Source organism: Amblyomma mixtum, chromosome 9, assembly GCF_055824585.1.
Source record: "Amblyomma mixtum isolate Tamu chromosome 9, ASM5582458v1, whole genome shotgun sequence".
NCBI classification, from domain to species: Eukaryota; Metazoa; Arthropoda; class Arachnida; order Ixodida; family Ixodidae; genus Amblyomma; species Amblyomma mixtum.
Genome location: NC_143020.1, coordinates 68,808,750 through 68,824,930, shown reverse-complemented (window position 1 = coordinate 68,824,930; position 16,181 = coordinate 68,808,750). Strand labels below are relative to the sequence as shown.

General features: G+C 50.3%; 1 protein-coding gene across 1 annotated transcript; it reads left to right on the top strand.

The window, feature by feature from the left end:
* The first annotated feature begins 7,017 nt into the window (after nucleotides 1-7,017).
* LOC149329550 (uncharacterized) lies at nucleotides 7,018-15,619 on the top strand. Its single transcript, XM_089560293.1, has 2 exons — nucleotides 7,018-10,863; nucleotides 14,392-15,619. The coding sequence occupies exons 1-2, from the start codon at nucleotides 10,576-10,578 to the stop codon at nucleotides 15,454-15,456; spliced, it is 1,353 nt and encodes a 450-aa protein (XP_089416419.1). The 5' UTR covers nucleotides 7,018-10,575; the 3' UTR covers nucleotides 15,457-15,619.
* The last annotated feature ends 562 nt before the right edge of the window (nucleotides 15,620-16,181 follow it).

Here is a 16,181-nt window from a genome sequence, read left to right as displayed (position 1 = left end):
CCTTTCCTTATCAGAATTTTATTGCTGATTTTATAAAGGTCTGTTGTAGCTGTGCAGGCGTTATAATATCTTCCAGTATTTTCCCACAAGACTCTTCTACACCCCCAGTTCGGCATTATCTACATGACTATAGGAAACAGCATTCGGTCAAGACACAGACAGGACGAGATTATGTTCCACTTTATGAATTCTTCTATAGCAAACAGCTGGTTTGAAAACAAGCGCAAGCGAGATGCAGTGTGCCGCGCGCAAGCTTAGAACTTAGATTTGCCGACCTTCGCGCTGGGCGCTACGGAAGAGCTTCGTGAAGCTCGATATAGGAGGGCGTTACAGATTCGAGGAAAGCCTTTATCTTGACCACAGTCACCTTCCAGGAAGGCTACGCAAGTTTTGAACATGTGAGCTGTTAACGTGACGTACGCAAGTTGGAACACAAACCTGGCAGGAACAAGAACGCGGAGGTATGATACAAAACGCAAGGTAAACAGGAGCGAGTGAGGTTTTTAGTGGAAACTGCGAGATTATCTATCCGTTACAAAGTAAAAAAAGCTTCTTTATAGGTCTCCACCCAGCAAAATAAGAAATATTTTCGTTAATTTCTTTCTTGTTGGTTGCGGTTACCAAAACGGTCCCACAAGCATTTTACACCCATTAATCCCTGATGTCCGATTTTGACACCATACCTGTAAATCGATTAATACTCGCACCACAAGCTTTAAATTTTTACTGCGTGGTTATGGGCCTTAGGCATTGTAAAAACGCGGAGCAAAAAAATCTACGGCCGAAATAAAAAATCCAGGGCCGAAAGGGTTAACGTGCACTGACATTTCTCAGCACGCGGGCGCGTTTTCTGTTTCGCCTCTATCGAAACTCGGCCGCCGGCTCCGGGTTTGAACACGGGTATTCCGGATTAATTTACACCATCTAGGGTTCTCTAACCTGCGCTGACAACAGACAGCACAGGGGCGCCAATTCTGTTTAAGCACCGTCGAAACGCTGCTGCCGCGGTAGGATTCGAACCACGGTCATCCGGCTTAGTAGCCCAGCGGGCAACCGCTCTCCACTGCGGCGGATAAAAATGAAATAAAGTTGAAGACTGACCTCCCTGAAAATAACCTGTAAAGTTTCCGATTATATTTGTCATAAATATAAGCATTGTAATGGGAACGACCGGCAGCCGTTCACGCGGTGCGACGAAGAGGTGAACGAAGTGGTGTGCTGGTTCCTGAGTGACTCCTGGGTGTGTGCCTGCCGTGACGCGTCTTTCATCAACGGCCTCCGACCTGAGCTTCGAAGACGCACCCGCACCCGTACACTTGGTGGAGGTGCGGGGTAGAGGATAAACATCCTTGCGAGTAATCTGGTTGAGACGACGGTAGTCCCCGCAGAACCGGATGGAGCCATCTTTTTCGTCACCATGACAACAGGAGAGGCCCAAGGGCTTTGAGAGGGCTGTATGATGCCGCGCTGTAGCATATGGTCGACATTGTCACGTATGACGGCGCTCTGTGGGCGAGACGCGGTACGGTCGCTGGCGCAAAGGGGGCGTGCGTACCTGTGTCGATTTCGTGCGAGACGGCAAACGCACGGCCCAAGGAAGGTTGGGAAATATCAAAAGACGTGCTGAAGCGTTGGAGAAGTGTCAGTAGCTGGTCACGTTGAGCGGGCGGAATGTCGGCAGCCATGGCGCGATGAAAGGCGTCGACGGGAAGCGGATCGGGCGTTGCCGCACAAATGTCCAGGAGAGCAACCTCGGGACAGGCACGGTGATCGGAGAACTCGTAGGCAACAGCAGGGTCCAGTTCTTCGATACGACCGAGGCATTCGCCGCGAAGGAGAGAGAACGGGCAAGCGCCGTTCGCGATGGCCTCTTATACCGGCGTAACTACTTCTCCGACGGGCGGAAGTGGCTGTTGGTGATTCCTCGCCACTTCCGTGCTGCGATCTGCGCCTCTTTCCACGCAGATCCACAATGCGGCCATGCCAGTGTCTTGAAAACCTATGCTCGCCTGCGTCTACGATATTATTGGCGTGGTATTGTTGGTACTGGGAGTCCGAGCCAGGAAACGGTCGAGGCGACGGTGAGTCAAAGGACTTTTATGTACAGTATTTACAAGGGCTTTTACATGATACAAGGGCCAAGCGCACCACGGGCTAGCACAAAGAAGGAGAGCGGCGAGCGTAGCTCCGGCGTGATGGCTGTTTTGCTGCCCGTCTGCGGCTCGGGTTCAGCGCGGCTCCGTTTTTAAAGCCGCCGGTGTCCGTTGCGGCAGCCAGCCGTTCAAATCCTCCAATCAGGTCACGGCACTGGCCACCGTTCAAATTAGACGAATGGTTTAGAGGCGCCCGGCCGTTGAAGGCTTGCCGACAGGAACGGGCGGCGGCGAAGCGCCGCAGGTGTTCGAGCCTGTCAGCATGCTGCCGACGGCAACGTTTCTCGCCCGGCCCAGGCAAGTTCCGAGAACTGCTAACTGCCTCGGCCTTCGGACAGAGCGCGCTTTCTGCAGATTTATGGCCCGAGGAAAGCAGACCCCGACGAAAACACACCGCGCCTGCAAAAAGACATCAGCATGCCAGAGCCACGGGCTCTTCAGAGAAAAGAGGGGACCCCGCGACGTTCCCGCACTCCGAAGGGAAGAGGGGAACCTCACGCGACCACGGAGGGAAGAAACGGACCGAGGGACACAGAGAGACGGGCGCCAGAGAGAGACAAAAGAGAGTCGACAGAGCGGACGCGGCGAGTGCAGCTCAGTTCGCACGACGCGATCTCCATTGAAAGCGTTGACTGGCATCCCTGTAAATATTCACTAGCGACCTCAATAAACCAGTTTTAACCATCCACTGAGTGTCCGCTAACATGGCGCAGCCGACAGGATGTCAGTCCAACACAATCTCTGAAGACGCAACGGCCCAACGGCGAACCCCGTCGACGCACTCCGACTCAACGGTCGTCTACTCGCCGCTGTGCTCCGTCGACCGCAACCTCCTGGGCACCGCTACGAAGAGACAGCTTGTGGACGAACTGAAATCCCGTGAACTACCGTGCTCCGGAAGCAAGGACCAGCTGATCGCACGAATCCTCGAAGACAACATTCGACAGCGAGTCTCCAACGAGATGGACACGCCAACGACAAACCAGGCTGCCAACGACGACGACAGGCAGGCGTACCTGGAGGCGCTTTCCACAATCAAGGAGCTCCGTGCCGAGGTGGAGATAGTGCGAACGCAGCTCGCCCAAGCTACCACGGCCATCGCACCTGGAGTGCACGGCAACGTCAGCCCAGCTGTCCCAACACCGACGGAAAACGTCACGAGTTCCGAACGAAGCTCGGCACAATTCGGAGTTCCTGCTGATGGCACGAGAGCTGGAACGACGGAAGGATCACCAACGGCAAGTGGCAATCACGCACACTACGACACGGAGCCGAACGGCAGTGCACAAATACCGCTGCCTTGCACCACCATTGACGGTACACCAAATATGGCAGCTATCCTGGCAATGATCGCCACCACGCAGGCGCAGCTAGCCACTGCATTGACGAGGACTCCCTCAGCCACGGCACCGGTGCAGATCCACTCTACGAGCGACACGTCATCCGCCATACCGCTTTATGACGGAACTCCACAGCAGAGTGTGCACGGCTGGATCTCGCAGGTCGAACGCATCGCAGCACTTGCGCACTGGACGGAATCACTAACGCTAGCCAGCGCAGCAACACGTCTGACGGGAGCTGCAAGAGACTGGAACAGCTCCTACGGAACGAGGTGCGACACCTGGCACGAGTGGAAAGAAGCCCTCGCCTCCCGCTTCAAACGAAAGCTCTCTATGCAGGATTTTCTCGACCTCCAGGCCAAACGACGCCTTGAAACCACCGAGTCCATCGTGGAGTACATGTACTCGAAGAACGCAGTACTTGACAAGGCGCCGTACCCGCTGGCCACCGAGGAAAGGATATCCCTCATCCTGAGCGGCATAGACGACGACACCTGGGCGAATCCACTCGCGGCGCAGTGTTGCACCACGGTGACCGAGCTGATCGACCGTGCAGCTCAACTTGACTCGCGACGCCGCACCACAACCGCGCACACCCGCGACGCCAAAGATGAATATCCCGCTTCTACGAGACAACGAGGCCAAGCCAGGCGAGTCAGCGAGACGGCTAACGCTCCTCAAAGCGAACGACGCCAGTACTCACGACCTCTCCAGCCAAGATACGGTACAGCAAGAGCGTGCTTCAACTGCGGCGACGTTGGCCACCTGTCCCGCGAGTGCAGCAGGCCAAAGACCGCAGCTACCATCAGGGCTGAGCAACGGCGATCTGGCAGCAGCAACGACACCAACAGGGACGGGCCACCCATCAGGCAAGCAAATTGCTTTTTGCAGTCTACCGGCGACACGTTGCCAATCGTTACCGGGCACGTAAATAACAGACCGCTCAAGATCTGTATCGACAGTGGAGCCAACGTGTCAATCATAAGCGAAGGTGCCCTGAGCCCCGACATTCGCACGCACGCCCGATTGGCTTCGGAGGAAATTCAAGTGTTGAACCGCTGCATTAGACCGACGCGTGCTGCAACGTTGGATGTTGAAGTTGGAGCGACGAAGGTGTTTCTCCGAGACGTCGTCATAACGCCGCTACCGGAATCTATCGATCTGATTCTCGGATCGGACTGGCGCCGCGCTGCGAACGTCGACGTGACTTTTCATCCTACCAACGACGTGACTCTCGTGCAAGTCACCAATATCGTCGACGCGCCATCGAGCTCGCAGGGCCCGACTCCAAAGTTAAGAAGACACACGGGAGAGGCTTTGGTGGCCTCGTTTTGCCGTCAAGCTAATGAGCCTGCTCCCGACGACTGCGGCTTTGTGCAGCTGGGTGCGAAGGTCCATCTCCCCGATGACGACTATATGACTCTTGTGGAAGACGCGGTGTCGAAAATGACCACGCAAGCAAACGAGAGAGAGAAAGTGAAGAAAGTTAACCGTTCACACCCGATCTTCCAGAAACGCTTGCACCTGAGGACAGGCGCAAAATTTGGGAGGGTCGTGTCAGCATGCTGCCGACGGCAACGTTTCTCGCCCGGCCCAGGCAAGTTCCGAGAACTGCTAACTGCCTCGGCCTTCGGACAGAGCGCGCTTTCTGCAGATTTATGGCCCGAGGAAAGCAGACCCCGACGAAAACACACCGCGCCTGCAAAAAGACATCAGCATGCCAGAGCCACGGGCTCTTCAGAGAAAAGAGGGGACCCCGCGACGTTCCCGCGCTCCGAAGGGAAGAGGGGAACCTCACGCGACCACGGAGGGAAGAAACGGACCGAGGGACACAGAGAGACGGGCGCCAGAGAGAGACAAAAGAGAGTCGACAGAGCGGACGCGGCGAGTGCAGCTCAGTTCGCACGACGCGATCTCCATTGAAAGCGTTGACTGGCATCCCTGTAAATATTCACTAGCGACCTCAATAAACCAGTTTTAACCATCCACTGAGTGTCCGCTAACAAGCCGACGGAGAGGAGGGGGAGGAGGAAGGGTCCGCGCCGAGCTGAGCGCCGGCGAGGCCGGATGATTCACGCTGCAAGCCGCGACATGTCCGAGAGAGTCTGGGCGGCTGGGCCTGCCTTGAGCGACGGCGGGCGCGCAGCGCTGATTTCTAGAGAGGCCAGCCAGCGAAATGTGGGCGCCGGCACAACAGTATGTACCGCTTCGTACGTCAGTACATTCGGTCATGTACAGCCTGCCAATGTCGCAAGAACCCTCCCCGCCACGACCCCGCTTCATTACAGCCGTTACCCTGCGCCGCCCGCCCCTTCAGGGTTGCCGTTGGTGGCTACTTTGCGCCAAACTGGCTACTTTTCAACCCCGTCTGGCGATGAAAATTTCACGCTGGCTCCTTGGCTACTTTCTGGCTACTTTGAACTTCTATTGTGGCGCATTTACTAGCCATTTTTTTTGCAATTGCATATACAATAGCAAGCAAGAACAGAAAAGAACAATTATTTCCAAGCTTTGCTGTCTTCATTGCTGTCCTGGTCGCCTTGATGCGCGCATATTCCTCCAACGAACTGGAGTCTCAAATACGCCAGGAGCAGAGAATTAGCGGTGCACTTGATCGCGCATCATGTTTGACTCTCTGGCACGCAGCGGCATCGTACGAGGACACTTGCGGCGAATGCCCTTTTCAACACCTGGCGCAAGGAGCACTGAAAATTTTGACCCTTCCAATTTCTAATGCTGATGCAGAGCGCGTGTTCTCTTGCGTGAACTTGACGAAAACAGAGATCCGTAACAAAATGAAGCTGGACTTGCTTTTTTTTATAAAATCAAATCACGCCAGTCGATTCTGCGAATCAAATTTGGGCTACGACTCCAAGAAAAAACAGCATCATCGTTTAACGTTCCTGCTGAGGGATTGAATAGAATGTGCCAAAATTACTCCGGCAAGAACACTATCTACTCTAGATAAACTACGCGGACTGAACTTTTATTTATTTGCAACGTACCTGATACTTGAAGGCCCAGCAAGAGGCCCAAAATTCTGTGCTCTTTATTTACTCTGTGCTTTTGTGTTGATTCAAAATGATAATATTTAAGAATGCAAGAGCGGGGGCTAGTTTGTGCTTCATACTGATCAATTTGCGCTACAAGGGACATACACACGGAAACACAAACGGACGAAGCGCATTTATGCGCTTCGTCCGTTTGTGTTTCCGTGTGTATGTTCCTTCTAGCGCGAATTGGTCAGTATGATAATATTTATTGTTCACTAATAAAAGTTGCTTATAATAATGGTTCTTTTCTACTTGGCTACAAATTTGGCGCCAAGATCAGGTGGCGTGGCTACTTTTGGCTACTTTTAGCATCAGTTCTGGCTCTTTTTGAAAAATTCCCAACGGCAACCCTGCGCCCCTTTGACCGCGTCGGCATTGACGTTTACGGTCTGCTTCCAACCAGTTCTGCTAACAATCGCTGGGTCATCGTGGCCGTTGACCATCTAACCCGCTACGTAGAAACGTCGCATCTCCAATCTGCTACCGCACAGGATGTTGCTTTTTTCATCCTACACCGTCTTGTTCTTCGTCACGGCGCCCCGAAAGAACTGCTCAGTAACCGTGGCCGTGTTTTTCTATCGGAAGTCGTCGCGGCGCTGCTAAAGGAATACCAAATCGTTCACCGCTGTACCAGCGCCTATCACCCACAAACGAACGACATGACTGAGCGGTTCGACCGCACACTCAGTGGCCGCATTTGTTTTTCCAGTCCCGGACTACTTGCTGGCAGGTCTCGGCTTCCGCTCGGACAGGAAAAGCGTCATGGTCACATGACCTACTTGCCATAGGCATGCCATAGGCTGCTTTCGAACTCGCCGCCAGAGCCGGGCTCCCCCTCGGTTACCGTAAAAGGACGCTGTCATCTGCTAGCAGACGATGCAAGCCACGGCCACCACGACGCCGAAGCAACGCCGAAGCAACGCCGTGCGTTCGATCATGATACTGAGTCGATTTAAAGACTGTACTGTCAGCTTAGCGTAGGTGCATTACAGAACTCAGCTTCGGAGGTATGCTCGCCGCTACTGCTTGCGGCGAAGTTCGCACAAAGTAGCCCAACTCGTTGCGGATAGGCAGATAGACGAAAGCCTTCGCAAAAATGTTGACAACAAGCTCTATAGCTGCTCCAGTATACGAGTGGTTCACCAGCGATGCTTTCAGGTAAGCGTACAGACAGCATGTCGCAAAACAAGCGAACGAGAACCTCTTGACGACACGAGCAAACAATACGCGCTCGCAGCTTCGAACGCGCGTCCGTATGCGGTGAATTTCAAGAAAATAAACGAAGATGCAAGAACAAAAAGTCTTGCGATGGCTCAGAGAGCAGCTACGGAGCTCATTTGAAGGTTTAACGCATGATATCGACCTCCAGGAACACGAGAAGTACTCAAAATGCACACGGAGTCTAACTCAATATGGCTGCCAGCGCGGCGCGCAGCTATCGTCTGCTGTCTTCTCAGCAGCCCCAAGCAGCCCGCGGACTGCCATAGGCTAAAAACGAACGCGTTGCTATGGCGATGCAAGCAGGTGGGCGGAGCTTTCGGGCTGCCCGAGAAAAACAAATACCGGACTCGAGTCCGCAAGTAGTCCCGGACAGTCCGGGACTGAAAAACAAATGCGCCCAGTGACATGCTCGCCATGTACGTTGATACCGCCCACTCCAACTGGGACAAAGTACTTCCTTTCGTAACCTACGCGTAAATACGCCTACGCAGACAACGACGGGATTCTCTCCTTTCTTCCTTTCTTATGGTCGAGAGCCTACATGCACCACGGACACCATCCTTCCCTATCGTCCTGAGCCTTCCGAGAGCACATCCCTTTCCGAAGCTCACATGTATACCGAAGAATGTCGACAACTTGCGCGCTCTTTCACCACACAGCTCCAGCGGCACGAGAAGCACCGTCGGGACCTCTCGGACCCTCCCGTGTCATATCGCTCCGGCGCACTCGTTTGGCTCTGGGTGCCTTCCTTCAGTCCCGGCCTTGTCACGAAACTGCTTTCCCGCTATCACGGCACTTACCGCGTTCTACAGCAAACTTCTCCCGTGAATTACATAGTTGAGTCCCTTGACCCATCTCCGGATCACCGTCGCTGGGGACGTGAAACTGTACACGTCGACCGCCTTAAGCCCAACTATGACCCGACTACTCTTTCGTCCCCGTAAGTCGCCAGGATTGCTCCTTTTCGCCGGGGAGGAAACAGTAATGGGAACGACCGGCAGCCGTTCACGCGGTGCGACGAAGAGGTGAACGAAGTGGTGTGCTGGTTCCTGAGTGACTCCTGGGTGTGTGCCTGCCGTGACGCATCTCCATCAACGGCCTCCGACCTGAGCTTCGAAGACGCACCCGTAGAGCCTAAATAGGATTCGTAAGTTCTCGTGTCATGAAAAGACGTTTTCAGTTTTTTCAGTAGAATTAAACTTCATTGCTACTATACGTGCCAACAGTGAATTGAATGACGTGTTTGAAGCGTAGAACGATCAGAAACAAGGAACAGAATTCAGAGGCCACACTAATATGAAATAAGGCTCATATTTGCCTGTTTACATAGGCTGAGAGAAATATGAAGCCTTTATCACGCTCATTCTATCAACTGGACTTTTCTGCAGAACAAGAACACAGGGGTTTCAGTATTTCAAATATGCACTAGCATGTTGACCGGTATTTCGAAGACTTGAAAGTCAGGAGGATCGACTTGGAGCACCGTAGAGCCGGCTGCATGTATCACTGCCCCTTGCCTGAGGCGTGCGTTGCAGTGAAGAACGAGCACGGAGCAGAGGCGGGTTTGGGCACTAGCACTCAACTTCAGCTTTACTTTTCGACTAAAGCGAAAAGTACTAAATTGAATTAAGTTTACTTTTTTTGCCGGCTTGAATCAGTTGTCTTTTATATCTTTTCTAGGATCACCGCAGTATGCTGTTTGCTTCTAAGCATGCCGCTACAAGGATATTTAATGTTTTTGAGAATTTACTTTGTTTTGCATAATTTCTCGTCTTTTTAGTCCGAAAAATTTAATCACGTTTATGACATTTTGGAAAGCTTGGGCAAGTAGATGGAAATACTAGAGTGCGAAAAAAATATTTATATCTGAAAATGTCATTTATAATTTCTCTTAGTTTTGTATCCATATTATTTCGGAGCTTGTGGAATAGTGCCCTTTGGCCGCAGGTGCTCCTGCGCCATAAGATCGTCATCATCAGCATTAAACTAAGCCAAAAAGTCAAGTAGATCATTATAGTGCCAGGTGTGTGAGAGCTGAGGTAGGTCATTTGAACAGTTTGCACGTGCCCACGACATTATAACGTTCCAGTGACACGGTTCACAAATTTATCCCGTGGAATATTGAGTTATCCACACTGATAGAACACTGTGTCGCTGCTTGCCCCGGAGAAATTTGATTTAGACATCAATTTCACACGGTATTGACTAGATGCGTGAAAACCTTTTATTTTTCTGAAATACCAGCGGAATGCCAGATGTGCCCTGGTGGAGAGCACTGTAACAATCCGATGATAACACTAGTTTCTCAACATACATCGGGACAGTTCTGCACGGTAAGTTTGTCCTTTCGCTGGCATCCAAACTCCGGCACGGATGGGATGTAACCTCCGGATCGTGAACGCGCGCCACATCGGCGGCAAAGCTTTAACCGCGAAACCCTACTATCCAACGTTAAAAACGCCCTAGCCACTCAGCGCCTGCAGCCATTCACACCGAGTATCCTGATTTTGTAGTGTGTTGCAAAATTTCATTTCGGCCATTAGACAGGAATCAGAAATTTATTATTTTCTTCATCCCTTTCGAAAGAAAGCCGCCGAAGTTACAGCTACGTATAGAAGAGCTTGTGAATGCAGCTCGAGAGATAACGACAGTCAAACGGGCGCAGCAGGTGATACGCTCCGCGAAAGGCAGCGGATGCCGCTCTGTTAGTCGCCATGACGACAGAACTAAATAGATAAGAGCCCTCACGGCGAGGGCGAAAAAATTCACTTTTTCAGGCGGCGGGGCAGCGAGCGCACGTGAAGAGGGATGCCTCCTGCAGCTACCCAGTACACGCTCGTCGGCTTCAGCCCGGACCTCGACTGGAGACCTCTGAGTTTCGTCAAGACCATTCCGACGAACAGGGTGTGCAGTGCTTGCGGACTGGTGCGCAAGAGGACCGCATTGCTGTCCTGCATGCACGTGCTGTGCGACTCGTGCTACGAGCAATGCGCCCAGGAAGAGATGCACGTCTGTCCGCTCGACGGCAGCGAGTGGCACGACGAAGAGGACGTTGAGTGGAGGGACTTTCCTCCAGATCAGCTGCTGAGGCGAGAGGTTAGTCACTCAATTTCCGCCCTTTTCTTTGTATTGTACTATCGTTCCCCCCCTCTTTTTTGGCAAGAAACCGTTCTTACTAATTTTGCAAAAGAAGTTGCAGTGCCACACGCGGGACAAGAAATGGGCAGACGGAAGCACTCGCTCTGACTGCTTACCAAAATGTTTCGCTCCATTTTTGTACAGCGCAGTATGCGGTGTGCCATGGTAGCGCGTTCTTTTGTCTGTTATTTTCTCCCGTGGTCTCCGCTTTGAATTCCCGAGAGTACTTGCCTTAACTCACGATGTCCATGTCAAAATATATCCATGCATTGAATAGAAAGCTGCCCCGACAGGAGGTTTTGCGGGATCATTCAAACGAGTATACCGCGGAACGATTTATGTGTATTCTAGCCTTAACACGGCCCGCACCAAGAAACCGCCTGGAAATCTTCACCGCGCAAGAAGTGGTCCGTGGTCTTTAATTCGGGATCGTCTGCTTCTTCTTCTTCTTCTTCTTCTTCACCTCTTTATAATGGCACATACCCCCGTGGGGGGATTGGCCAAGGTGTAGTGTATATATAACGAGATCGTCAAATCCCAATTTAGTCCTCGTCTTTCACTTTCACGCGAAACAATCAAATTCGTTGTCTTCTTTGCACACTTTGCCTGCGTTTTATTCTTCCTGCAAGCTCCGTTTTTCGTTCAATGCGTTGCTCGTTTCTTTTCTTTGTTGTTTGCGAGGAATACGTGTTGCGGACAAAAAAATACTGCCACATCATGCAGTAAGCGAGCAGTGATAACAACTAGCAGTAGCGTGTGCTTTCGCTGTCCGATGACGACGGCACCAGTGGTGACGGGCGTTATGGGTGCATGTGGGAAGAGCCGGGCAGAGGAGACTATTTGAAGCAGCAGCTTTCACCGCTTCGCCTAATCTCGCTGATTTCGCCGCTGTGTGCGGCGATGAGGCGGTGTTGAACTGGCTTTTCGACAGTGCCCGATACAGTTAAATATGACTGGCTTAACTTGCATGGCGCTGTGGAAATGGTTGAATGAATGCTGCTCTCGTTTCCTGATTATTGTGGACGCTGTATAGACAAGATATACTAAAGAAGCCGTACTACAGAGCCACACAGATTGCTCGGACGTCTGGAAGCTTTGAAGGAAAGGACACGTATTTCTGCAATATTCAAGGCACTGTAAGATATGGACCGAGTTTCCCCTTTACACGCTCGCATTCTTTCTGGCTCTCCGAATCTGTAAGTAATAGAAAGTGGGTGAAAAAAAATATTTAGTAGTCAAAGGTGATCGTTGTGCGTAATATTTTTTCTTACGTCATGGTGTTTATTAATGGGCTAAAAGAGAAAAAAGCTATGGTTATGAGCCTTCTTATCTGTGAAGGTCCGAGTGGTACGCAAGCAGCACAGCTAACTGAGCTAATATTAGAAATCTATGGGCAAAGGTGGGCCTTACAAAGGACTAGCGTGAAGCCATCCATATCGAATATTGGACCATTTGCCTATCCTGCTTGGGTAGATTTAAGCATTGCATTAATTGACTGTCGCAGCCGGCTACTCTGAACGTTTGTAATGCTAGATGAGCTAAAATAAACCGTGAACAACAAGCCCTGTCAGTGAAATGCGCTGACGACTAGTGCGTAAAAAACTTCCTATTTCTGCTTTTTCGCGACGAAGAGAATTCTTTTTTTTTCATCTTTTTGCTGGCGCGGTCCACCGCAATGCGGTACTGTATGTAGTAGAGTGCACCTCTTTCGTAAGAAATCAACCGAATTGGTTAGCGTGTTGCCGCTATTGTCGCAAGCACAGTTTTGGATCATATAACAGTTGTCTTTCAAGCGGAACTGCCGCTGTAGCTGAATAATTTCCCTATTAGTGGGAATTGTTTCGGTCCCGATGAAAGCGACCTAAGCCAAACAGATTTAAGGCATGATATTTTTGCCTACGGGTTTTCAACACACATCTATCGCACGGTTGCTAAAATGTTTGAATTCATTAATGCTTCAAAAAATGAAAATCTTTTCTTTTCTCTTTTCGTGTATCGTATCCCGTGATCAACACATAATACATTTAGGAGGTAATGTGATTGTCGAAGTTTACTTTTCAGAACCCTACCATACAAACCGTGGTTTTCTACTTTTCATAATGAATTGACGTCTGCTGATCAAGTACGGTTGTAGGTTTACATGAAATAAAAGGCAATCAGGCATTCCTTCATTCGGTAGGAATCTCGTCGTTGCGTTTCTCTGACTGATGTTCCAAGAGGCGTAGGTGTTTTCTAAAGCTGTGTTCTTGGTCTATCACTTTTTCAACGCTTTTCTTCCCAGCTTACCTGGACAGCACGGTATCTCATGATTCTACCTGTGCGACCATATATACAGCGCGCACATACAAGGCTGGGCCCATGCTCTGAATTGGCAAACACCTAATTTCCTTTATCATATCTATGCCAGATTTACTCACCCTTCCAAGTCCACCTCAAGAACAATATTCCTCCCCGCACATACGGATCCACTATTAAAAAATTTGCTCAATACGTGCTCTGTGTAGAATGTAGGCTTCAAATTGCATCGGTACTCTCCTGATGTTGAGGTCTGCTTGAGCCTGCATTTCTATCCAGGTTAAGCGGCGGGCTCCCACAGAAGAATAGGCTTTATCTTCGCGATAAGCTTTGTTTCTTACCTGTAACCTTTTTGTTTCCTGCCGAGAGGAGCCGGACCACATGGATATCCTGTACAAGGATTTACGCTGCTGTATGCACTGTGCGCAATATGTCATCATCAAACTAGTCTGGGCTTATAAATACGTGGGTGATATTGTTACGCAGGTCGATGTTCTATTGTAATTCAGGTCCCACTGTGGACGGACGGACAAAATTACCGCAGGTTAATCGTTGCTGCCCGTTGCATCGGAGTACTGCAGGAAATGCAGCGAGGCATTTGCATGTGCAGTAAGGTAAATTTTCATGGCGCTAGTTCTCCGAGGGCTCCCATAGAGGCGAGTGTATTATTGGAGGAAATCGTCCTAGTCCAAACTTTTTTCTCTTCTTTCTCGAAGCTCACAAAGATATCGTAAAAAGCCAAGCCTTCTCTCAACGCTGCCATATATGCAGCATGCGCGCAAATAGAAATAGATGGTGTCTACTGTTGTTCGCTACTGCTACTTACTGCTATGTACGTCAGTCGCCAGGCAGAAGGAGCTAAATCAGGGCGCATAGGGAGGACTACAATCGTGATATAGGGGACAGGAGTGTGTGAATATAACACTATAATTTAGTTCAAAATTTACACTACTAGGAGTCGGAGTGAGTGGACGCGCAGAAGTGAAAGCGCAACCGTGTCTTTGCCATTCCTGTGTTGCAGCTGTAAAATTGTAGATTTTGAAGAGCAAAGCTGCAAGATCCTGCTGCCCCTGCGCCCAAGCAAGAGCTGACGTGAAATCACAGCAGGAATTACCTTAAAAACAAATTAAGAAATCAATAGTTGGAGACGTAATAGTGATTTCAATGAAAATACTCTCTTTCGCCTTGCAGGTCAAGTGCTGGAATGCAGAACAAGGTTGCCAGCATATGACAACTGCTTCAATGATCACCCACCATTTCCAGCGGGAATGTGTGCACCATTCTACTCGCTGCCCGAAGTGTTCGAACAGCGTCCTCTGCAGCGAAGTGTGCGCGCACCTCAGATCGGGAACTTGCGGCTCGTTGACTGACGCCTCTTTGGAATCCCAAACCAATTGCGACCCCAAGGATGGAAATGCGTGTTTTGCTACTTTCAGCCAAGCATTTCTAAAGCAGGCGGATGAAATGAAGGGCTATCTCGAAAGAATCACTGCTGATAATAGCACGCACGGTGACAGGTTTAATGAAATTTCTCATGATATCAACGCATCAAAAGAAGCCTTAAGACAAGAAATCCTAGCGTCGAACGCGGAGATTAAAGAATATTTGGCCACACGCAGCGGCACCGTAAACAATATTTCCGCAGCGGTAAACCGACTAGAAAGAGCACTGGCAGATCAGTTGGGTAATATCACAACGGAAACTGCAGGAAGCATTTCTCAAATCACAGCTGCCCTGGATCAAGCCAGAACAGAAGGGAGGGAGAATGGTCAGAAGACGTTGGAGTGCATCACAAAAGTGCACACACTCGCTCAGCTGCAAGCAACTCGGTGCGAGTTTTTTCTACAGGGTGTGAAATCCCTCGCAGGGAAAGCGCTGAACGGAGGCACTGCTTGGTATTACAACGAGAGGGTGTACCTGCGTGGTTATTGCATGTCACCCGGCCTATACTTCAAGAAATTAGGTGACTCGGTTAGTGTGCATATTTGTTTGCAGCTGCACAAGGGCGACCTGGACGACGTTGTTCTGTGGCCATTCGAACAAAGGATCAAGCTGAACTTCGTGCACCCGGGGGGTGGCGCCGACCGTGAGGTCGAGGATAAAACAATACGTTCTTGGACGTTTTGCCAAAAGCCCGAAACTTCGAGCAACCGTGGTGCTTATTTCACGACGACGTCGTTTGTCCTCGCGGATCTCCGGAAAGGCGGCTTTGTTGAGGACGACAAGCTTCGGGTCAAGTGGGAGCTCCTGCCTTGAGTACCTCTTCTAACTGCACAGGGACAAGGAAGTGGCGCATGTGCATGGTAGTAATAATTTTTCTTCGTGAGAATTTCTTGAGAAATGAAATTTGAAGAAAGCCTCGTGGGCAATGCGATGTTTAACCTTTTTTGTTCGAAATAAATTCGAAGTTTAACTGCAATTTACTAAGGTTGCTGTTTTGCCCTACCGAAAACTACTTTTAACATCTTACAATTTCCGTTGCGACACTCGCAAATTTTGTTTGGAAATGAAAGCTTTCACATCTGCTCATACCCAGCTTCACATCGATAGCTGCATATGCCATATTTCCGGGAATAAAAAAGCCTCCGTGTTCGTAATATCTTCCAAAAAGAATACTGCGACGCTCATGTGAGATTACACCCCCCGCCCCACACACACACACACTCAAAAACCCCGAAATCCCTCAAAAGCTGCACAACATTCGGAATGAACTTTCAACAAAACACCCTTATGCACACGTGCTCCTTTTCTGAGATTTTGACTATCCTGACATAGATTGGAATAACCGTTATCAGCCTATTTTTAGACAGCATGAATCACAGGAGGTTGTGGACGTGTGCTTAAATTTTAATCTTACTCAATTAGTAACCCAGCCTACACGCATCGCCGGAGATACCGCTAACATTCTTGACCTTATACTATGTAGCGACCCCGAATGCCTCAACTCCCTTACTTATCTCCGGGAAATTAGTGATCACAAA

What these genes read in the sequence shown, in the direction of transcription:
- LOC149329550 (XM_089560293.1), top strand. Translation starts at nt 10,576, where the DNA reads ATGCCTCCTGCAGCTACCCAGTACACGCTCGTCGGCTTCAGCCCGGAC. An exon ending in ATCAGCTGCTGAGGCGAGAG is followed by an intron (nt 10,864 to 14,391) that starts GTTAGTCACTCA and finishes TTCGCCTTGCAG; the next exon opens with GTCAAGTGCTGGAATGCAGA.